The sequence below is a fragment of the Rissa tridactyla genome, chromosome 18 (genome assembly GCF_028500815.1).
Source record: "Rissa tridactyla isolate bRisTri1 chromosome 18, bRisTri1.patW.cur.20221130, whole genome shotgun sequence".
Lineage (NCBI taxonomy): Eukaryota > Metazoa > Chordata > Aves > Charadriiformes > Laridae > Rissa > Rissa tridactyla.
This window is the reverse complement of record NC_071483.1, coordinates 4,850,255-4,874,745: the sequence shown is the minus strand read 5'-3', so window position 1 is coordinate 4,874,745 and position 24,491 is coordinate 4,850,255. Positions and strand designations below refer to the sequence as shown.

General features: G+C 48.8%; 1 protein-coding gene across 7 annotated transcripts in view; it reads right to left on the bottom strand.

Annotated features, from left to right (window-relative positions):
* The window catches only part of PHACTR4 (phosphatase and actin regulator 4), an 80,811-nt gene that overhangs the window by 26,646 nt on the left and 29,674 nt on the right, over nt 1-24,491 (bottom strand). For 3 of the 7 annotated variants that reach the window (XM_054223887.1, XM_054223888.1, XM_054223889.1), the window contains exon 2: nt 18,184-18,230. In XM_054223887.1, the coding sequence (XP_054079862.1) occupies nt 18,184-18,199 (16 nt within the window). In that variant the 5' untranslated portion in view covers nt 18,200-18,230. Of the gene's footprint in view, nt 1-15,891; nt 15,980-16,295; nt 16,369-18,183; nt 18,231-18,427; nt 18,541-24,491 lie in introns of those variants that run through there. The other 4 variants (XM_054223893.1, XM_054223892.1, XM_054223894.1 and 1 more) reach the window with 3 other exon arrangements.

The window sequence follows — 24,491 nt, the reverse complement described above, 5'->3', positions numbered from 1 at the left end:
GCTCTGGTGCTGCGCGGTAACTCACTGGGCTGTGAAGAGACGATCGTGCAATAAAGCACTCTGGATCATCGATCAGGCCTCACAAACCATCACAAAGAGATTAAGACGACTATTTGGCAAAGGCACTTGTAATAAAGTTTGTACCAGAAGCACTAATATTTGCTTCCAACATGCAGGGATGCTCAAGGAGCAGAGCTACAAATCTGCATCAGTTCTCATTGCATCTGGGTTTAGACTTCAAACATCAGCCACAACTCTCTCCTCTTTGGGGCAGAAAGAGCCAAAACCCTTCCGGAATCACAGAATGGTTTGGGTCGGAAACAACCTTAAAGATCCTCTAGTTCCACCCCCTGCCCTGGGCAGGGACACCTCCCACCAGCCCAGGTTGCTCCAAGCCCCGGCCAACCTGGCCTTGAACCCCTCCAGGGATGGGGCAGCCACAGCTTCTCTGGGCAACCTGGGCCAGGGGCTCACCACCCTCACAGCCAAGAATTTCTTCCTCAGATCTCATCTAAATCTCCCCTCTCTTGGTTTAAAACCATTCCCCCTCGTCCTATGGCTCCCCTCCCTGCTCCAGAGTCCCTCCCCAGCTTTCCTGGAGCCCCTTTAGGGACTGGAAGGGGCTGGAAGGTCTCCCCGGAGCCTTCTCTTCTCCAGGCTGAACCCCCCCAGCTCTCTCAGCCTGTCCCCACAGCAGAGGGGCTCCAGCCCTCCCAGCATCTCCGGGGCCTCCTCTGGACCCTCGCAAAGAGGAACGACAAAATGCAAAGAACAACAGAAATCCAAATCAAAAGTAACACTAACGTCATTTCTAGGTGGACTCGTGGCCAGAAGAAAAACCTGCCCGTCCATCCTTCAGTTCCAGCTCCGCTGAGGAAAGTGGAAATTCTGTACCAGCAGACACAATGCGAAAAAATGTTTCTGTCTCACTCCAGCCCGAGGACAGAGCATAAGAGCAACCATACTTACTGTGCTCTTAAATAACCCTTTTCATTCATAGCGCTTTGTTTCACAGCTGGGGAAAAACATGGGACAAAGCAACCTGTCCCTGTTCCCCGCCAGCTCCCGTGCAGAGCACCCACGCTCAGGGTTTAGCGTCCTTTAAGGCTGCTTCAGCTCTACCAACAGCAGCGAGACAAAACGTCAGCCCCCAAACAACTGCACATTGAGGGTAAAGGAAAATCCATGTTTCGAGCAACAAAATGTCTGAAATTCCCGTAATAATGCAGAAGGGCCACCTGACACAGCAGCAACTAGAAGAAACTGGAGCAAAGCCTTTACTCCTCAGGGACAGGTGACCTTTTTGAGAAGGAAGAACTTGAAATAGCAAAGAGCTTTCTACGGGAACGCAAAAAGGGATATGGCTGACAGGCCTTTGAATATTTTCTGCTAAAAATGCAGTAACCAAGAAATGCCAGTTACATGAAAGTTTTACAGGATTTCAGGAGAGTCAGATGGCTGAAATAAAACAACAAGAGGACTGGTGACGGGCAGTAAACGCCCCAGAAGTGGGGTACATCGCTTTCCTCTGAAGTTTCATTTCCTCTCCATCCAGAGCAGCATCCCATTAAAACCCCGGCATTCAAATGTTAATAGTCTGTTTATATACATTGTAAAAGGAACTCTTCTGGCTTGTTTCACTTTAAAATCTAATGAAACCCATAATGAGCACAAATATTAGCTCCTCTAATAAAGGCACTGTTGTTCACATTTCAGTTCACACCAACGTGAAACACCGCATTCATCTACGGTGACTCAAACATTTATGTTCCATGATTCAGCCACGGGAACATTAAAAAGGACTCTTGCGTTATCCCATCCATGCAGATGGAGCTGTCTATTTAAAACCAGCGATACTGGGCGTTTTCCTTTAGAGTCCATCAGCAGAAGAGTCAGCAGGAGCTACAGGATGTTCCAGGCTCTTTCCTTGCTGGACATGTACCCACCTGAAATACTAACAGGGGCCCATGGTACCTGCCAACACCAGGAGGGCTGGGCAGGGAGGAGGAGGAGAAGTGGCAGCCCCACAACTCTGGATGAGTCTCACCACAATCTGTTTGCTAGCAATCCTCAGCAGCTTTGGCAGAACAAGGAGAATATGGAAAAAAAAAAAAAAAAAAATATATATATATATATATATGTAACAGCTCTGGCCACCTACAAAGCTGACCATTTCTGGGCTGTGCTCCGAAAGGGACCATGTGGAAGAGTTATTAAGTAGGAGAGCAGCCCAAGGGGAAGCCAGCGGGTAGGAAGCCGGGCAGTCGATCTGAAAGGTCGCAAGGCAACACAACGTGACGCTCTTCCTCTCTCCTCGTGTGGTATTAAAAGTCAGCCCGATACCCGGTGTGGAAATGGAAAATGGTTTATTTATAAGCCAGCTGGCATCGCATTGTTTAGGTTCTGTAGGCTTTGATGAAAGGGCGCTGGTTCGGATGAGACAGACAAGTGAGGTAACTGCTCCTGAGCCACATGATTTCCTCCGCGCTTCCTGTGACATTTCCAAGAGGGAAACTCCTATTTCCCACAGCATTCCAGTCCCCTTGTCCCCAACAATTCGCCAGCACGGCCATAGCAGCTGCTCGATCTCAGAAAGCAAGATCTACCCCAGCAGAGCTACCACACCAGGGACTGCCCTGCTGCCACCATGTATGTGCTGGTGGTGGGGAAAGTGAGCGACCCATGTCCTAGAGCAGCCCAGATGTTGACCCGGGATGGAGCACAGCTGGAGGAAGAGCGTTGCTCCGGGCTCAGCAGCAGCCTCTGCCAACGAGCTGACTGACAGCACGTCCAGCCTCACGTTTAGAAGAGGAAAATAAAGCTGAGGACATGCTCCTGGAAAGCCTCGTGATCACAGCGGGTGGCTGGAACACAAGGAAATCGCTTAATCGTCACAAGGACCAGGCTAAAGAAAACTGCGTAGTAGGTCTTGGGGCCAAGAGGAGCTTAAGGCCAAACATCCCCCAGCCTTGTTTTCCAGCAGAAGATGTGCAACTTTCAATGAGAACGCATTTCAGCTAGTACTGAGAACGTATCATCTTCCATGCCTCCTCACCATTCACTATAATTACAACACATGCTAAACATTGTCTTGTTTACTAGTGAGGGAAGGCAAAGGAATGTCATCCTGACAAAATTAAAGATTCAGTCACATCTTGGCTAACTCCATCACCGCAGTGATTCACAGCTATGCCATCTTGAGGCAAGGGAACCTCCAAAGCTGACAAACTACTTTTTGGAGCACCTTGAAGCAGCAATAAAAGAAACACTGGTCAGAAGCCAAAGGAAGCACAGATATAGGACACATTCCAGCAAGGCATCAGGCATCAGCAAAGCATCAGCATATTCCCAACAGTGAAGCGCTCAGAGGCAGGATACCCATCTGCCACTTCCAGCTATGTTATTAGGAACACATTAAGCAAAAACACAGAGGAGAAAATTACATTAATTATTCCATTGTTTAGGGAAGAAATAGGCATGGCATTTAGCTTAACTCTTATTTAACCCTCTCCTTCAGCAAAAAAAATTAAGACACTCAGAAGAGCCCATAAACTAACACCACCTAAGGCTTCCCACTGCAAAACACTGGAGATAAAGAATGACAAAACTACCAGAGCTTCAGCACGAATCAAAAATACACCCCTCGCCTTTCAAACCACTACCCGGCACGTGCTTTTAGGACTGGCACAGCACAAGGACACAGTGCTATTCCTAAGCGAGCGGCTGCAGTACAGATGTGTTTGACAGACACATCCTCTGTCTGTGTTAACTACCTCACGGGACAAACCTAAGATTTTACAGCTTAATACAGATATTATTCAAAATAACCGAGTCCTTTGGTTGAAGTAAATCCGTCTATGCCACCTATAAAACTGATGGGACAAACACTACACTGGAGATTGCGAGTTAACAGCAAGAACAGCAGTAAATATTAAACCTCTAAAATAAGATTAAATTGAAGTTAACCCTCAGAGGTAGCACTATATTTAACTCTAGTCTGCAATGTACAGGTCAAGGTCCACAGGCTAGTATCTCTGCTCTGATTCATTAAAAGACTAATGAGCCCAAATTTCTCTTCCTACCTCTAATCCTTCAAGATGACAAACTACGTCTTGAGCTGAAAGCCTCTCTGCCCACATGCTAGCTGAAAAGAAAGGCGGCAGGATTTCTCTGTACGAGTCTTACTTCCTCTTTCTAGCGTTTCACAAAAATCTCAGCAAGCGCACTCGCTCTTCAGAGCCGAAGATGAAACTGCAGCAAAAGATTTTAGCGTTCCCTCTGCCACCCCGAAGGGCTCACCGCAGGCACGCCGCACCAATCAGCCAAATTATCCTTCAACACCTAGAGTTCCTCAGTCTGAAGTTACATTTTTTCCAAATTACTGCACGAAGGCCAGGCAGTGCCAGGGCATCCTACCACCATCCTTCACTCACTTGGCTCTGCCCAGGGAGACTTACAAAAGCGCCTTGGTTTAGCTTTTGGGGAACACCCAACTTCCCCACCGCACCTGCTCTGCTTTAATTATTGACTAGGCTAGAAGCTCCTTATTAAAATGCAAGGCAAGTTTGGCACACAATCTCAGCTTCTGATCTTCTCGAGCAGATATATTTGGAAGAGAAGCCCAGATTCCCTGCCCCGGTTCAGAAATTAAAAGAAACGGCAGATAGATTTGGCTTAAGGCACTTAAATTCAGCACGAAAAACGCTTTTTTGCACCCATGCAACTGAAAACTCCCATAAAATCTGAAATTTTAAACCATAACTTCGGATTCACACACAAACAACAGGTTTAAAAGCTTCCTTCAAGCGTGTTGTGTTTTTACAAGCCATTTCTACCGGAGTGAATCTAACAGGTAATTACAGGTTTGACCTCCGTCTATTGCACAAATATGCCTTTTGAAACAATGTGGATAAATATTTGCCCAATACAAGAAGACAGCTCCAAGAGGAACCATTCCAGTTTATCAACTTTGTGATTCATGTTGATACAAGCTTTATTCGCTATTTAAGGAACAAGATAACGCTTAGGAAGTTCATCTAGCCAAATACGTTTCATAGATCGACCGTGGACCACCCTAAACGGTGGCACATCCAGACCACGGGGCACACCCAGACAAGAGCCACCAGCATGACAGTGAGTGAACCTCAACCTCAACCCTCCAAATATTTACCATTGCTCAACCACCACGCTGTCTCCAAGCAGCGGCGAAGCTTAAGATTGAAACCCGCCGAGTAAAAGATTGCTGCTAAAGCAATTAAAGCAACTCTTGGGTTTGGGTTGTGAAGCATCCCCCTTCCTTACCCTTCTCGAACTGGCTCGCTGGGGAGAGAATTAGGGAGGCCCAAAGGAGCCGAAAGCAAAGTGTGAGCTCCCTACCTAACCCCCGTAGGCTCCTCTTGAAATCTCAGTCCCTGCCCTGATGCTCCGGTGTTTTCTGCCAGCACCAAGAGCTCTTGTGAAACCAAGCCGGTGACAGACACCAGCACGAAGCGCCATCCCAGAATATGGCACAAAAAGCAAACACGATAATCGCAAACGGGTACGCTTACATCCCACGACATACCCAGATCAGATCCCCCAAAGCCAACGCTGTTTATGCATGACATTGACTCACGCAAGCTGCAGGGACAATGCCATGGCAATTGTTTACGGTGTCAGGGCCATTTCATATAATTAAAGGAAACGTCAAGAGATGAGATAACACCCACAGTTCAGGAGGTACGGCTAATCGCAACCTTGTGAGACGCGGTTTCTCCCACAGTTGCTCCCCCTTTTGTAGATACGACCCTTCACACATTCCCAGAATCCTCATTTCACGTAATTTCACCTAATTCTCTTACTCCTGCACTTGCAGGCCACCAGCAGCGACCTTGTTTAGGAGCAAGTAGCACCATACCAAAACAGCGGCCAAGTCCCCTCCCCGAGACCATTGAAGAATGCTCCCGTCTACTCACACTTGGCATGGCTGCATGTGGGGCTGCAGACCTCGCTGCCGGGAGGAAACATGGTTAAATTGAAACGGGAACGTTTCTGCCTGCCCGAGGTCTGACTGTAGCCCAGCATGACCACTGCAGTCCATCGGGACTGTCAGATACCAACAGCCGCCTGCTCCTAACAGCCACGAGCCCTGCTAGGGCAAGCTACTCAAATATTTACTTACCTTCTCAGACAAATTTTGCAGCACAAGAGTTATAGCACACTACTATTTCAAGTATGTAAGCTAACGAGCTTACAGCCAACCCGGGAAGGCTTATGTGAGCTGTGGTCCCACCTCCACTTGCAATGCAGATAACCCCCAAGCCAGGGGCCAGACAGCGCAGCGCGATTCACCTCGCTCCTGCCCGTGGCAGCCTTTGTAAGGCTCACACCTACGTTAAACACCCTGAGATAGGGGCTTGGATCAAAGAATCATGCAGTCACGGAGCTCCACGCTACGTCCCAGGGCTCCAGGAGGTTACAACGCGCTTCCCAACGCTCAAAGAAGTCAACGCTGCTCATTAGGGAGAAAAATCTTACAGGCAAAATATCAGTACAAACTCCCCACCAAAGAGTTCCCACCTCAAGATCCACAGTACACAAGACCCAGCAGCGCCAAAACTCGAGTTCAGGGCTTTTCAGCTTGCAGGAGGAATGAGCAAGAACTGTCTTTAAGGGCTGCAAAAAGAAGCCACTGGGAAAAGGAGGCACGTTTGGATTGACTTCGCAGGGGTCTGTGCCTCCCGTCAGACACCGTTCAAAGCTGCACCAACGAAAAGTTGCAAAGCAGTAAGCGTATTCTTCAAGCAGCAGTTATAGCAAGGATACGTTAGAGCAAGCATTTGAATCCGTGCACAAAATTCAGAGCGTTTAAACATAAACATGAAACCACTTCTCCACGCGCTTTAGGTTTGAGACAGGGAGTTTGTTCTGGGGCTGGATTCCCCTCTAAACAAGCTGCAGAAGGCGCTCGCTCCCTTGCCGTACGAACGCCATCCCAGGGCTTCCCCCCCAAGGCCCCTGAAATTACAGGCTACAGCGACGCCATCTAAATCCATTAGTTTATCAACAGCAGGGCTAGCTGGCCCCCGGGCACTTAAACTGAAACCCTAGGTAGCCCCTTGGCTACGCCAGCCCGCGTCCTCTCCCTTGCCTTCTCGGAGGCAGCTCGTTTCTGCTCTAAGGGAGCTCCTCGGAGATTCCAAAGCAATTCTCACCTTTGTCAAGGGGGCAGAAAAGACTAAAACTTCACAGAAAAAAAATCTGCAGTTCTTACCGAGATTCAGATCAGCCTTAATAATAATAAAAAAAAAAATAAAAGCTTGGAAACTAAATGCTGCCTGACCCTTCAATGGAACTTTCCCACATTTATGGAAATTTCTGGTTTGGCACAAAAACATCTGCTCATTTAAGTGGGTGTTGTAGGCATCACTTCCTTACTCTAGTGATGCTGAAAGAAAAAGGCCTGTTTCATTGTTAATTGAGCCTCTGGCTACAGAGTAGAGGAAAAAAAAAATATGTTTTCCCTGACTTTGAAACTCTAATTCTCACCAGGGTTTGTAGGTCTCTCCCTCTCGCACGCTAGGCAGCAATAGCTGATTTCTATCCGAACCGTAAGTCGCTACGTTTTGCCCCACTGCAACCAAGGACAGACCTTGGCCTGGCAGTGACAATGCCATCGTGCCAGCTGAGGACAAACCCTGCGTGACGGTCAGGCCACTAAAACTTGGGAGGTCTGCAGGTCCATCAGGAAAAGCAATCACGTCTGTAACAAACATCGGCAAGTGATGGAACACGCCTTAGAGCTTTTCTCTCTCCTCCCTACACGATCGTTTTGGTTCTTGTGTTTTCCTGACACTGGTTACCTTGCAATTTATCAGAGCGCTGAAAATCAAACTCAAGACAATCCTTTTAAAAAGCCCCACCAGTTACTTTTCTTCAGAACAATTGCCACAGGCTATGACGGACGCAAAATGACGCTTTCAAACCAGAAATGATTATACTCTGCAAATATGATGGCCCGGGAACAGTCTCCAGCACAGGAACTCACTCCACTGCAGATTCTCGATGCCAGGAAGGCATGACGAAGGGAAGTCTCCTTTTATACTTGTCCTTGTTCTTCAGTTCTTTTCCTAAACATTTATTCAGGGATGGGCTCAAGGGATCTTTGCCGTGGAAGAGTGAACGGCTTCATAAGGCAACAGGGTGCTCATTATCAAAATCATTTTTTCCAAAAAATAATAATAATCCAGCACCACTGGAAACCAGTGCCCCACCAGCACCTCCCAAAGTGAACTCTAGGAAGACTGATCAATACTTTATCCTGAACAGGAAAATAAGAAAAAGCCCAGAGATAGGGAGTGTCGAGGGTGCCAGACTGACTAGAATAATCCCATTACAGAGTTATCCAGAGCAAGCAGTTTGCTCAATATTTGCGAGATAACAGGATTAACTTCATGTTCAACATCATTTCAGCCTAATAATTGCAGAATCACTCCTAAGGCCCTAATGTCATCGATTCAACAGGGGATTCCCACCAACCCCCCCACCAGCCCCAGCTTTGAAAGCCCTGTTCATTAGCGTCAGCATCTTAAGTTAATTACTTTGAGAGATTTTCCTTTCCTCCCCAAAGCAAAATGTAACTTAACCCCTGCAACGCCCAATGCTCGAGCAGAACAAACTTCTACCTTCCCTCCTGGAAGAGCCAATGTTTACTTTCTTAATCACCACTAAGGTCTCCAAGATCTGACCTTAAGATCAAAGGGTTGGGGGTAGGGGGCAGCTTTTTCAACTTTTTGCTTGAATTTTCACAAAAGTCATGGCAGGGGCTGTTTATAGACCTCTCAATGATCAAGGGGCAGGCTCAGATGCCTGACTAACCTTCCCAGGAGCGGGAGAAGGTGTTGAGCTACCCTTTGGGACCAATGCTACCACCAGATCGGTCCAGCGAGGATCACCCCGAGTCTTTGGGAGCTATTTTCCTTGCCAAGCCATGACTCACTCTTCGCCTGGCCTTAGAAACAAGCCCTTACTGCAGCCGCACTGGGGAAGTAAAGGGAAAACACACAAAGCAAACAGTACACAGAGCCCTTTCCTAGCCCGCGGCGGAGAGCTGGGGAGAACCACAGCAGCCGGGCCCTGTTTTTCTACAGGATTCTAACACGGAGCACGGAAAGTTATTAAATTCCACTTTTTCAAGCTCAAGGGGAAGCTTTTGGTTTGGACGCACCACACCACCACAACAAAGGTTTGGCCACCTTTATTATTTTGCCCCTAACCTGATGCAACCACAGCGTGTCACCCCATCTCACGGCATCCTGTGGGGTCACCGCCGGTGGAAGTCGACATCCACAGCCACTGCTCAGCTGCACCTTCACCATTTGTTGCTTTTTCCAGCCCAAAAAATAGAAGAGGGAATCACTGGGGGTCCTGCTCTTGGGGGTGCCCTAGGGAAATGCAGCTTTAACAGCAAAGCGCTTTGGTTGGGGGCACGCAGTTCTGGCCCCCCGAAGGTGAAACAATGGTAGGCAGCACTCGTGGGTCCCCACCGAGCCCCGCCCCCCCCCCCCCGGTGCCGGTACCGCCGCTCCGCGCCCGCTGCCGCCGCTCCCCGGTGCCGCCCGCCCTCTGGCGGCCGTTCGCGGGGAGTTTGCGGGGCCCGGGGTAGGTTTCAGGGGTACCGGAGCGGGACAAAACCCCGTGTCCCCCCGGCAGCGGGGAAGAAGGAGCGGGACAGGCTGGAGAGGTGGGTCCGAGCCAACCCCATGAGGTTCAAGCGCAGGGTCCTGCAGGGGGGTCGGGGCAACCCCAGCACCAACCCCGGCTGGAGGGGGAATGGCTGGAGAGCAGCCCTGGGGAGAGGGGCCCGGGGGTGTTGGGGGGTGAGAAGCTCCACACGAGCCGGCAACGCGCGTTCACAGCCCAGAAACCCCCCCGCAGCCTGGGCTGCATCCCCAGCAGCGTGGGCAGCAGGGCGAGGGGGGGGATCCTGCCCCTCTGCTCCGCTCGGGGGAGACCCCACCTGGAGTCCTGCCTCCAGCGCTGGGGCACCAACAGCAGAAGGACACGGAGCTGTTGGAGCGGGGCCAGAGGAGGCCCCGGAGATGCTGGGAGGGCTGGAGCCCCTCTGAGGCTGAGAGAGCTGGGGGGGTTCAGCCTGGAGAAGAGAAGGCTCCGGGGAGACCTTCCAGCCCCTTCCAGTCCCTAAAGGGGCTCCAGGAAAGCTGGGGAGGGACTCTGGAGCAGGGAGGGGAGCCATGGGACCAGGGGGAACGGTTTTACACTGCAAGAGGGGAGATTTAGATGAGATCTTGGGAAGAAATTCTTGGCTGTGAGGGTGGTGAGCCCCTGGCCCAGGTTGCCCAGAGAAGCTGTGGCTGCCCCATCCCTGGAGGGGTTCAAGGCCAGGTTGGATGGGGCTTGGAGCAACCTGGGCTGGTGGGAGGTGTCCCTGCCCAGGGCAGGGGGTGGCACTGGGTGATCTTTAAGGTCCCTTCCAATCTAAACCATTCTATGAAAGAGATGGGTGCTAGGGTCCACCGGTGGGGAACCAAACTCAGTCCCAGCCACCAACACTCCAGGCAGGGAGAGGAACGTGCTGCCTTGCAGGCAAGCATCATGTTCATCCCATGGGAGAAGTCTCACAGGTGGGGTGCTCTCTCAGACACAGATCTCTGCACCGATTCTGGCCTCCTTACATGACTTTAGCACAATTTGCTTCTATTTCCATCTCCAGATCTCTCCAGCGACCACTCTGCGACCGCCTGGGTTAGCAGCAGTGATGCCCCATACACCCGAGATGAAAGCAGGTTTCCAGGCTGAAATGGAGGATCCTGGTGAAAGGACTGAGATGCTGCATGGAGATCGTAGAGCTGAGTTACACCAGCGTGCAGAACTGCATCTTACACAGCCTTAAGACGAGCTCTAATGGGCACCGGGATCCCCAGCAGATCCTGAGGCTGCAAAGCTCAGCTCAGAACAGCCTGAGCACCAACAGGCTAGACCGATCTTTTAAGTGTAATTTAAATATTATTTTTAATGTACTAGGGAATACAAATTTACCATAACCCAGCTGGAAAGTCCCTCAGAAATATTAAAATCCGCGCTTCACAGAGCAAGACAAAACCCAGCTGGGTTGAAGAGCAATATTGTTCCCAATCAAGCCGGGGTTGTCGCTCGTCCCGTCACAGTTGGATCTGTAGAAAAGCCACGCCAGACCTCTGGTTTCTTGTTGCGCTCAAGTGTTTTAGGAGACAAAAGACACCTTCAGAAATCAGAGCCAGGCTCCTTTTCAAGACAAACGAGAAAGAAATAGATAAAGCCGTGACGTCAGCGGTGACAACATGCAAGTGCTCGCGACCGGCCCGCAGCTCAGCGCCAGCCCCGCGGGGTCTGAGGCGCAGCTTTGTTCAGCCAACGGCTCAGCTAACGCTATTTACAGCTCACCAAGGCACCAACGTTAATGAGAACATTCAGTATTTTGTTTTAAAAAAGCCAGGTTTGCCATTCAGCCCGGACACATTGCTGCTGTGCGAACTAAGAAAAACAGTAATAACCAAAATCACTTCATTTATCCTAAACCCACTTACCTCTGGTTCCAGGCAGGCTCCTCTTCTACCCCCAGCCCCAATAAAATCGGCTACTTAAATCCCTTGGCGGAATTTACAGGCAGCAATGTTCCAGAGAGCAAGGTGAATTTAAGGTCCAACAAGTTGAAAATGAAAACTAGAAACTCTGGAAATCTGACCCCTCTGCTCCGTGCCCTACTTACTGAACCACAATAACTCCACACTCACTATTTCACAGCGAGTCGGCCTGAATTATCCGGAGGATTGATTACATGTCCTACAAGGTCTTATCTCTTCATACAAGGAATAAGATCATTCAATTCAATCACGAAGCACTTCAGCGGATACAACATTTCTCACTCAACATCAGCCTTTGCTACTCTCTTGCTCCAGCCAGCCTGGAGGCCAAAGCATCTCATTCCCAGCACACCCCCAGCTCAGCCACTAAACCACAAAACCAGCAAAATTAACCTCCGCTTTCCTCCAGGCAGAGCGATCTGGAGGAACTGCATGGCCATTTACTACAAAACAGCTTTAAAAAAAAAAAAAAATCACTTGAAATGGGGTGCCACGGAATTACAAGGTCTCTGGCAGGTCAGCAAAATAATCTCTGTAAAACACTTGGCTTGTAGATCAGGAGGGAAAGGCAGCAAGAGTTCAGACACCTACTCAAATCATACAGGGCTTGTTCGGAGGGTGGAATTATTGGGTATTTATTTTCTTAAATGCCATACCAACTAGTAGATGGATAGCTGATCTGCATCACTTGCAAATGCAGCAGGCAGAACAGCAGCACTGGCGTCCCATTAACTGCCCCAAGCACCCTGACAGCGCTCGGCACCTTAAATACGCTAAGAACTAGAACGTCCGTCACAACTTTAAGAACAAAAGGCTGTCGGGATAACGTCCCAAAGTATTTTTATAATTTGTCGAGTACACTCGACTTATTTACAATAATGCTTTCACATAGGTAAGCAAGCTTTCTGTACTGCACCTTGTTTGAAAGCCAAACGGTCCCCACCGAGATCAGTTCAATCCTCTGGTCAATCTGACTAAGCACGGCAGGATTTTGCTTTTCTGCGTGCTTGCAAATTAGCATATTTCAACTGTAATTAAATGTTTCATCTCAGGCACTTTGACCACTTCGTCTCCCTCCTGTTGTATGGCACATAGCAGTTTTATTGCTGTATACATAACATACAGGATCTCGTGAGGGAATTGCAGCTTCCATGTCTTCCTGGGAAAAAAAAAACAAAACTGTTCTTTTGTTCTGGAACCGGCGTTTTCATACCCAGAAAACAACCAATACCATCTCTGGCAGCCCAGTTTAAACCAAGAACCACGTTGTCAAAACACTTTAGCTCAACATAAAAGTGCACGTTTGACAAGTTTTTCCCTAAATGCTGCTGAATGGTTAAGTGCCTGTCCTGGCAGCGGCCTCCAAGCAGCTGATTTCCAGTTGAAACTTAGTCACGAAAAGGGGATTCCCACCCAGCCAGTCCCCAGCACCGGCAGCAAGCTGAACAACCCCCGGATGAAAGGCCACCCTCGGATTCAAGGTCTTCAGCAAACACCAAGAACACAACAAAGCGCCCTCCACCTCACCCTCTCCCTCCCTGCCCCTGCTTGCGCCCTTCCCTTCTTGAAGTGCGTTACCCCAAGTACCAGAATGACTGTCCTAGAGATCTGAAGCCTTGTCAGGTTTCTGAGGAACACAAGACACCGAGAGCAGCACGTATTTCCTCCTCAGCCCTGACGCCCGGTGGCAGTCACCACCAGATCAGAGGGAGGTGCGGGTGGAGACCACCTTCCCACGCAGGAAGCTCCATCCGCAGCTCTGGTCCTTGCAAAGTCCTTGTCTCTGCCACCAGCCTCCGACCCACTGATGGCACGAGACGGAAACTCATCCTCACGATCCCTCTCCTTAGGTTCAAACCAACAACCTACAAGCAAAACATTTCACATCCCAGCAGCCCCTCCCTCAGCTTTCACCGCTGCTAAACACAAAAGGCTTTGCAAACAAAGGAATAGCGAGAAGAAAAGTCACTCGGCAGACACCTTTGAAGCAGAAAACTGGTTTTCCTGAGCAGGTTCTGTTTTCTCATAAGAGACGTCGCACATCCGTAGTCTTTTGCTCTTTTCTGCTTGCACGTGGTGCCTACCCAGAGGAGATGCCAAGCTTGGTGGGCCTTGGCAATGAGCAGCAGCAGCGAGAGGTCCTGGCCAAGCTGTCATGGTTTGGACAAGAGGCATCCCACGCATGTTCCGCACACCAGCCATATGAAAACAAAGTGCTATTTTCAGATCCCAAGGCAACAGGCTGATGGAAACCAGTGATTAAAGGGTGTTTGGGACAGGTCATGGTCATCACACCTTTACCATTGCATTCATCTCCCTTCTGAGCGTCAGTCTTCTAAAAGGCAGCAATGCCAGAACTTGCTCAGACAATCTAGCCCTGGAACGGCTTGATATGTATTTTTGATCTCAAACTTCCTTTCAGACAGCAGAGCTGCTAAGAAGTTGGCAGCAATGGATGTATACTAAACCGTATTGCTTCTACGGACATGCTTTGAACCAGAAGCGATCTAAAAATCCTGTTACCTACGCACATGCGATGATCACACACTCGTTTCCTTAATGGTTTCAAACCTCCGAGCATCTGAAGGTATTGTTTGCATTTTTAGGGATAAAAATGGGAATCGGGTAGCCAGCCATGCATCCTGCCAGGAACAAGTAGCAGAGCTGGTGGCATAAGAAGCAAGTACTCACATTTCTAGCCGTTTCCTCGACTCAGACTATATTTGGAGTCTAAGTCTCCAAAAGCAGCAGATTCATATCACACTGGTTTCCTTATGAGGCATGTAGCCCAGAAGTCAGCATAGACACTAAAACAAATTACTTCTTTGTTTGCACAAAGGTTAAGGACTCGAAGAGTATTTCCTATTTTTAGTAGGAAAAGAATTGGAAAAAAAAGTAGCACAGCGGGAGATAAAGGGGATGAAAGTCAAAGGGGATGAAAGTCAGCCTCGAATAAAGAAATAACTGCAGAAGCATCCATAAACTTAGTAATTCAAGTGCTATTCTATAAAAGCAGCTTTGGGGAAAAGCCTGTGTGTACAAAGGCTACTTCACTAATTTCCCAAAATGCTTCGCCGTTGCCCCACAGAGATTTAAACCTTTTAGGGAAGCTACTAAAAAGGTCCCTCTCCCAATACCTGCAGAGGAAGCGTGTAGCCACAAGCAGAAACTGTAAACAGAGCACTGAAGCACAGGAGGTCAAAGGACCCAAGAGCAAACACTTCCCATGAAGAAAGGTATTGCCGTGTTCCCTCCGCAGCTATTCATGAATGATTAGCCCAAAGATTGCCGGGCAGTTGAACTGCAGGCCCGCTTCCACGTTAGGGCAATCCAACGCCCCAGCAGAGCTTTCAAGGAACTACACGCACAAGGTGTGACTTGCCCTGCCAAGCACAAAGCTCCCACTTCTTCAATATTTTGCTTTTTAAGATCACGGAGGCTTACAGGCAGATGAAATGCGAGATAAGACAATCCCTTGACTAAGAAAAAGGTCCCAATTTGTCTCATGTCACGCTAAGACCAGCACGTGGCCTTTGGGAGGGGGTCTGGGCAGGAGATGGAACAGCGGAAAGAAGCTCCGAAAATAGAGTGTGATCCTTCACCCGCACCACAGGAAGGATCTGAAGAGGGGAAAGGTATTCCAGTGATACTTCCCTTCAACAGATCACTTGTGTAGGTGGGACCTTGGAAAGCGGGGGAAACTCAGCCCAGCAACGTGTATATATTTAGATTTCGTTTATTCCTCTCCCTCACCTCCATCCTCCCACCTGCCTCCCAGCTCCACCGGCGACTCGGGGGCCGCACTCTGCCTCCAGACCTCGCACCGAGGCACAATCCATCACCGCCGCTGCCACCTCTCAGCTCCTGCATGGAACCCTGCAGGTTCCCACCACTTCTCAACCTCTTCCATCTCCAGGAGGTGTCACAGCATGAGTCAGCAGCTGAGGGCTCAGGCTGACAAGCTACACAAGTTGCTGTGACTTGAGCAGTTTATGCATTCGTTAAAGCCAATGCCAGTCATTACAGCAAAGGAATTTGGTTTTGCTTAAGTCCAGCATTAGAGTGAAAAACTAAACCACCTGATGCCGCCCTACCTACAACACATGCACGTCCAAATTACTGCAGATAACGGACACATGGTCACTTAAACTATAGTCACTTGCTCAAGGCTGTGTTCCAAGGCTCACAAGAAGTTTCTGTATATTCTTCTCTATACTTGAAAAACAACCCAGGGTAGGGTTGTTTTGAGAGCAAGTTTTAAGTTGCATACCTGTTCTAAAGCAAAGCTCTGAAACTTCACTGCAGCTGCCTGGAGACCATGCTTCCACTAGTCTTCAGGGATGAGCATGAATTAAAATCTGAAGACAACAGCAAATTTCATTTTTAATTAGCCAGGGCAGCCAGCCGAGGAGGGCTCCCCCACCCACCCATGGCTAGCGAAGCCTGACAGCTAAAAAGGATTTATGCTTCGCTGTGCAGTCCCAGTGGCCATTCGAAGCACACCGACTCTGAACACGCGCCAATGCAGTTAACACAAAAGCCAGCCATGCAGCATTGTGAATGCGGTTAATATACAACCAGTTAAGGACAGCAATACATCAAAAAAAGCACCAGGCTTTGAGGGAACAAAGGGCATCGACTTCAGCTCAGCTCCTGCACGCAGCTCCGCCTTACCTCATATCTCCAGTCTCAGGGCCGGGAACAACCCAGGGGTCCTGAGCTTAGCAGCACTTGGAGAATGAGCGTCCTTAAAAGCAAAGTAATTTTAAGGAAATAATAATAGAAGACCCATCTGTTTATTCTGCCTTTAATATGGGGCTCTTAGCTCCCAGCACTAAGAAGGCAACACGTAAAGCTTCACAACCAGCTGTGTGGGGTGTCTGTGCGTGCAAAGATTGAGTAGAGATACTCCATCCTAAACCTGCACAGCTGAGTTTGTTCAGAGGGAAAGGGGAGGTAATTTTACTTAAGTTGGCAAAATGCAAACAGAACATAAGGCCTTTCCCATCCCAGGCCCCCAGCGCTGCTCAAATCAGGAGTCAAAGCTCTCAGCAACCTCGACAGGCTCCAACCCCACAGCTCACTGACCTACCCAAAAAATGGAGTTCAACTGCATGTAAAAAAAAAAAAGGGAGAAAAAGCTTTGTGATATGAACACAGCTGGCTGCTGGCAGTCCCAGCAGAGGCCGAGTCCTGGTGAATAAGCAGAGCTCGCAGTGTTGCTCAAAGCCATCCCATTAACGCAGGCGGGAGAGATGGAAAAAACTCGCCCTGCTGCTGCCTGTGCTTTGTCCTGGGGTTGAGCAGGGAGCTGTCATCTCCACAGCCACCGCTTCAACACCAGCTGCCAGCGCCACACTCACTCTACCCACCCTCCCCCTTCCAAAGGCATCATTTGGGATTAGTTTGCCACGAGCAAATCATAAGGGAAAGCAATCACCACAAATTAAATGTGCACCTTACAGGCTAACCATTTGAGGGCACAGCAGCAATTCTTGCCACCAGGATTATAAAAGCATGACATGGTTTTGCATGTACACTTGGCTCGTAGCTGTTCCAACTGGGCCACTGGGTTCCAACCAACTGGCTTTGCATGAAGTCAAGGACTGGCCTTGAGCATGACCTTCACAGGCCCGGTACATCCGAGCACACCGCACCGCTGACAAGTACATCGATTCTCAAGTTTTAAGGATGGCATCACCCAGCTGCATAGGAATAAGCTAGCAATAAGATTTCTGGTCCCAGAGTGGCAATTCACTACCGAGTTAGAAGTCACCAGCTGCAACATCATGGCCCACAAGATGGGAGGTCAATATGTTTCGTGGAGACCAGCTTCCTGCAGCGCAGGCAAGAGCTTTCATGGAAATCTCATTTCAATGGGAAGGAAAAAATTGGCCATTTAGCTAGTGCCTTCCATAGCCGTTTTAGGCAAAACAGATGGAAAAAACATTCAAGGCAATCTCTAAGTCAAAAATCTACCAGTTTTAGTTGCAACCATCCTTGCATCAGTTAAACCTAACAGCGATGGATTTGCTTGCCTCAGGGCAAGCGGTACACAGTGCCTAAAGCAAGAACTTTAAAGCCAAAATTTGTTTAATAAAAAAAAAATCCTACATCTTCTGCAAGACAGAGCAGCCTAGAGAAATAAATACAGAAAGAGAAGTCAGGAGCTATCAATGAGCTGATCCTTCTCTACGGCTTGCTGTGCACCTTATTCAAATCACACACCAGCTCGATGCTTCTAGCCTCTGTTAAGAAAGTGGATACTATTTGTTTTCAAGAGCTTGGGATATCCAATAGACTTGTATTCCAGGCTTCACAAAGCGGGGATTTCAAAAAAGACCTTCCGGACACACAACACAGCTTTAATCAGATCCGGTCCACACCATTAGTGCAGTCCACTTGCAACTGATGCATCTGCCAAACTAGCTTATTTTCTAATCACCTTCTACATTCGAATTGAAGACATGAAGTATAAAGCAATAAGGTTCTTTATGATGCTTAACCAAGGAGGAAAGAATAGGTCCACAACTCACGGTAAGATATCCAAGAGCGTACTCACCAGTGTTCTCTTCCATTCCTCTTGCACACTAGCTTTCTGAGCAATTCCTACAAAAACAGGAAACAGAATTGACACACAAATTAAAATTCCAAGGGCGACCAAAATCTACAGTTTCACTTCTCCATCAGCTCTGCTCAGTCTACACATAACCAGCGTGGAGGGAACCCAGAGCAGAAATCCTGCCCCAGCGAACTAGGAACGAGAGCGTGTGGCATCTTCGCCCCTCTTTGAAGGTATCACTAACCTCTAATCACACACATGCTGTGTTGGGAAGAAAAGGGAAACAAAATTAAGGTGTAATAATTACAAAGCATGAAATGTTTGTTTTGTTCCCAGGGCCAGCGTCCCACATCTGCCTCTTCAAGGAGGCATGTGTCTGCTGTAAAAGGGAACAGCTAATGCTTATCTGGCAAAGGCAGAAGAGCGCGTGCACAGGAAGTATTTTAGATGTCACACAACATCAAGACAGTTCTGAATGTACTGGGGGGGGACGGGGGGGAAGACAAAAAGGAGGAACTAGGATTTCAGTAGCAAACCCAGCTTTTCTTTGGAGAAAGTTCTGAAATGAGGTGCAAGAGGAACTAAGTTCTGGGAAATGAGGAGACATCTTGATTCTGATAGATTACGTACCACGGTAAAAACGTGCTCAGCGTTTTAGAAAAAGAGAGCTTCTGTCCTGAAGAGCTTGCAGTTCAAACCCAGACAACCACAATAGGAAATGTCAACAGGCACAGCACGGGGTGATTGGGAAAGAGCTACGAAATAAGCTGGTTTCCAGTGCTCAGCAGTCAAAGCTAGCTTTTATGCGTAGCCCATTTCAGCCTCGCCCTTCCCCACCAAGTCCAGGACGGCTCATCACTGCACCTCCCGGCAGCGAAGCACAGTTTGTTGGCTGTAACGCACCATCAGCTCAGGTGGATCATCTCCATCTGACGATGTGCTGATTTTACAGCACGTGCACAGCTTGCACAGACAGCGTGGGAGCATCACAGGGCTGCGGCGGCGGCGGAGATAACCCCACCACACCGTCACTGGAAGTGCGCCTCAACAAGCGATCGCCAGCAGGGCTTTTTAGCTTTGCTTTGCTCAACTGCGTGGGCGAAATGCTTCTTTTGATCAGACAACCACGCTCCAGGCTACTTCTCTCCGTGGCAGCTAGAATACCATGGCAGCATTATTCTTAAATGGGGAGAACGCCTCGACAAAGCCATTAAACTCTCAAAACACCGTCGGCAAGCACAGCATTTAAACAGCTTAGCAAAAAGCAGCGCTATCTGTGCGGCCAGTCAATTGCCCAAGAACGTCAGATGGTCTTCCTGTCAGAGGCAGACCGCCACGAGGTTACTTGGGAAACACCCTCAGAACCCCTCCAGCTTAATCCATTGACACTGTTAAAACACAGCTAACTTTCACGTGCCTTTTGGATGCGCCATTCGGTACAGCCACGCGATGCGCTTTTTCTGAAGGCTGCATCAAGGACACCACGCGCAAAAACTAGAACAAATGCTCCCCCCACTGAAGGCAGAAGAGCCATAATGATTTTTTACAAATACCATTATCAAGTCAGCATCTTCACACAAACCCCCAAGTTAGTAGCAACTCTACCGTACAGGGCGTTTGCAGGTAAGGTCTCCCTGCCTGTCCTTTCAGTGAGCCCTTCTGGGGAGGGAAAGCAGAAGAGAAACAAACGCAGACACCTCAAAACCTACTGGAACCTCAGCATAGATGACAGCAACCCTCCTACTCCCCCAGAGCCACCCGGGAGTTCGGTTTAATTTGCCTTTCAAGGGCATTCCTGCACAGGCTGCGCTGAGCTTTGCATATTACAAGGGGCACATTTGTGCCTGGAATACTAATACTGGCAGTGTCGCTGCTGGACACTCGCTGTACGCACCAAGGACATCTGTCATCGCCTGACAGCGCGGCTGGAAGCACCTCAGCCTCTACGGGGAGGGATCCTTCTGAGCAAAACACTAAATCCACCGTTATTAATAGAACAAGCATAAAAGGCACATCGGAGAAGGGGAAAAAAGTGATGCCAGGTTAGAGCAAGAGGGAACAGTCAGGACTCCCGCAGCATTGCCAGGAGGCTGCCCACGCAGGAGCGCTAAGAAACAGGCACGTTCTCACCGAAGCAATGGATGAAGCGGCGCAGATCCCGCTGCCGGCGTTAACTAGGACTGGCTAATTGGGAAGCTGTATGCTGCTACGGACAGTTTGAGATAACCTGCCCTGCAGAACAGAAAATTACTTTTATCCTCTACTGTCAGACATTTCCCAGGTACGTAAGCCTGAGAAAACTTGGATTTTGCATTTCCTTTGGTATGACACACGCTACAGCCCCTCTGAATATTCATGTCCTCCAAGTGCTCAGACATTCCCTGGGCCTGACAACTGTGTGAAATTCCTCTGTCACTGGCACCGCTCGGGGACACGCTGCTTTGCAGCCCTGCTCCTGCCCCTCGCTGCTGCTCAGCGGCGCAGCCAGCAGAAGCGCAGCCTTTGTCTGGCTTGTTAGTTCAAACGCTTCGCCTTCCCCCCCTCTCCAGCTCTTCGTACCAATCTAAGAATATATTCTCGTTCTGTTGACCCGTCTCTGAACTCCCAGCAGCAAGGTGATGGCTTTTTTCCAGCTAGGCAGCTAATCCACACACAATAGAAAACGACTGCTCTGCAGCCATGCTGTACCATTTTCTATGCTGTTTTCTATCCCATTTCTTCAGTCTTAACGCGCTCTCTGCTGAAACCAGGAATTTCATCTGTCCCAGCTCTGCATCCTCCAGAGGATGCAGTCCCACGGCAACACAGATGGACTGAAGTCCGGACTCCAGACCTCCTCCTGTGCCTTCCCAGCCCTTCCTTGGCCGGCACCGCTCCAGCCACCCAGGGAGCAGCCAGAAAGCTGACCCAGATGCAAACTCAGCACTTTAAGAGGAGCACGCGGTGGGTTGGGAAGGTCAGGACCTCAACAGCCCCAACTCCAAACACCAAGTCACCACGAAGCTGCACACTAAGGTGCTGCTGGTTTGGTTTTTTCCAGCCTCGGGCAATCCACCTAGTTCAGCGACGAGCTCTACTGATTACCAGCTTATCCACTTTCTCGTGGTCTCATTTTCAGCAGCTCTTACCCAGACCTCTGGAACGTTACGCTTTCAGCTTCCTCCATGGTGAAGCTCATTAGTTCTGTCCTCAGAGGCGTTTGTGATCTAGGACTGCTCATCTCCTCCAGCGACACTGAGCACCTTCCTTCAAAAGGCAAAGGGATGTTTCCAAAAGTCCAACTAAAAACCAAGCCAATTTTGATTCTTTTTCCCCAACTAAACTAGAAAACTGACAACTCTTCCAAACAGAGGTGGCACACGACGTCTCCGCAGTGCCTGCTAACAGGCTTGCCTTAGGCGTGGAAAGCCAGTTTCCATGCTGGCTCAGCTCTAAATCACCATTCCAGCGAGGGACGCGACAGCAGCTGGGCAGCTCCTACAGGGCTCTTACTGTAATGAGACACAAAACCGGAGGCTGTCTTGGGGAAAAAAGCATGTGGGGGAAAGAAAGGATGTTCTTAGAACAGTCTTGAACTCTACCCGTCGGTTGGAGGGAGAGGGAGGGGAAAGGGAAGCGTTAACAAACGCCGAGCAGCCTGAGGAACAAGGTCCTGCATTAATACAGACCGCTTCCGAGCGCTCAAGCGACATACCCATGAAAGGAAACCAAAATCACTTGACAGCCTCCCAGAAGATATTTTATTTCTACCTAATATGGTGCTACTAACTGTCAATAAACGAATATATTATAATTAATTATGCTCGTTCACTCCTTTGGCTTTACACCCTTTTAAAAATTATATTACTCCAGCAGCACCCAGAAGCCCAAATCCGGAGCCGGTCCCCGCTGGACCAGATGAGCCTCGTGAGGGACTCTCCTGCCTGCGAGAGCTCACAGTTATAACAAGAAAAAGTTATAACAAGAATAACAAGAGTTATAACAATAATAAGGCCAGCTGGGAGACCGAGGCCAGGCACCGAGCAGCCTGTTCTTCATCACACAGGGTATCCGGGGAGATTCTGAGTCTTCATCCCTGGCTTCCAACCTTTACTCAAATGGTTGAGCCAAGCCCAGCTGCAGGTGTTTCCGAAAGGCTGGGCTCCCAGCACAAACTTCCCAACCGCACCACCAGATCGGTCTGTCCATCCCTTTTTATAAATGCAATTAAAAAAAATATTAAAAAAAAAAAATCAACATTTTATTCTCTCACCAATCAATTACTCATTCCGGGAAGCCAGATGAGCGGATTTTTGCAAAGCTGAGATAACTCCACCTAATGCTCTGGGTATGCTGTCCATGAAGCCCCACGAGGTCCCCAGAGGAAGGGCTAAAGTAACTCAATTTATCTGCCAGTCATAAGATTAAGAGCACGGTAAACAATATTAAAATTCTGTCCTACAAAGCAGAATAACTCAACAGCACAGAACAGCTCTCCCAAGGGGCAGCTTATAGCACGGGTGCACAGACCAGAGTTTAAATATCACAAGGGAAATTCTTAAAAAAACTAAACAAATCAACCATGCCCGATGCCCTACTATAAATTACAAGACAAGGTGTGACGGGAGAGTTAACCTCGTGTGGGACTGAGCGGTACAGAGGGGAAGAGAGACGCGCAAGCCCTTCAGCGGATCAGCAGATGCCAAAAAGCATGTCTGTTTTTCTGACTTCATCTAACAACCAACCGACTCCACCTAAAACTCTTGGTTTGCTCATGTCCTTCGGATACGTGTTTTGGATATCATCCCCTACAAACGGGTATGCTGGTTTCAAAATCCTCCAAGCAGCCTCTGCTGACCCAGTTTGTTCTGCGCTAATCGCGCCCAGAGCAATGGAGAGGTCAACTCCTGCACATCCTGGAGATAAATCAGAGTTATTTCCCCCCGCCTTCAATAAAAAGACACAGATGAAACCAAGTCGTTCTCCCAGCCTCATCCGGCAATGCGTCAATGAACGGGGTGCACCGGTAATTAACAGCCCTGCAGTTTTCCTCCCTTCACGAGGATCCCAACACTCCAAACGGGAACACGGCTTGTGTTTCTTCGCTTGTTGGAAAGCAATGCCTTCGAGCAGGAACGCAGCAGCTGCTCAGCACAAGGAAAAGGTTTTGTGGAAAAAAAAAAATCAGAAAATAGTATAATGACTATAAATGCAATTTAACTAGAATAACTAGGTTTGAGAAATCTAAATACAGTTGATATTACAGCAAACGAAACCGGCGGCTTTTCGTCACAGATTTAACATTTGATAACCGGCTCCCCATGCAAACGGCAAATATTTTTCAGCAGCGCGGTAGCTGCCTGTGGGTGGCACAGTAATATAACATTACCAGAGAGGAACTGGAAAGGGAAGGGAGCTGCGAGATGTGGTAGGCGAGCGGGTGTTTTCATCACTTGTGCAAAGTAAGCCTTAAAAATACTCATCGACGCGCTGTGCGGAACGTTGAACCATTCCAGACTCACCTTCACTCGCAGCTCTGCTACTGACCAGCACGTTCCACTCTGGATAAGGCCCTTTGTCTGTCTGTGCCTCAGTTTCCCCCTCTTCAAGAGGGGATTAACATCCTTTGTAAAGCAATTCAAAACCAAATGAAACCTCGCGATCCTCCATTTCTTAGACACCTCTGCCTTATACAGGACTCCCACAGCAGCACCTGGACACCTCACTCAGCCAACAAGACAAACACAGCAAATTTTTTTCATTCTTCTACTTGAAACAAACCATACAAAGTCTCAAAAAAGCCATTATAGCCCCTCCCAGGTGCTTCAGTTCACTGAATGAGCCATATTTACCAAACCTTAAACAAAAGCCAGCAGCCTATAGAGAAGCATGGCACAGAGATGAACACAACATGACTTCCAAGCCAGCTCCCAGTGACAAATGCTATTTCTGTTCAGCTATCAGTAGGGTAAACACTTATAATTCGCCTCCAGACCTTTTGGCAGCTGATCAGCCACTCTGGAGGTATGGATGCACGCAGGGGGGAAAAGAAACCCCGCAGTACGAATACAGCAAACCAACCTCCCTGCTCGCTGTCCTTGAAGCGGCTGAAGGGCTTGCCTCTGCCAAAATTATCTTCCCGCTAAAAGCAGAGGGTAAAAATTAAAGCAGAACGGCTGATTTGTGCAGGGGGCAGATGCTCTTTTTATTATCGTGGAAGACGACACAGGAATAAGAGCATCCAAAGGGAGGTGGCAAGGCATGGCTACTCCTTGATCAACCTCCCAAAAGACAGAAGTCTTAAGTCACCCGAGAACAAGAGGCTATTT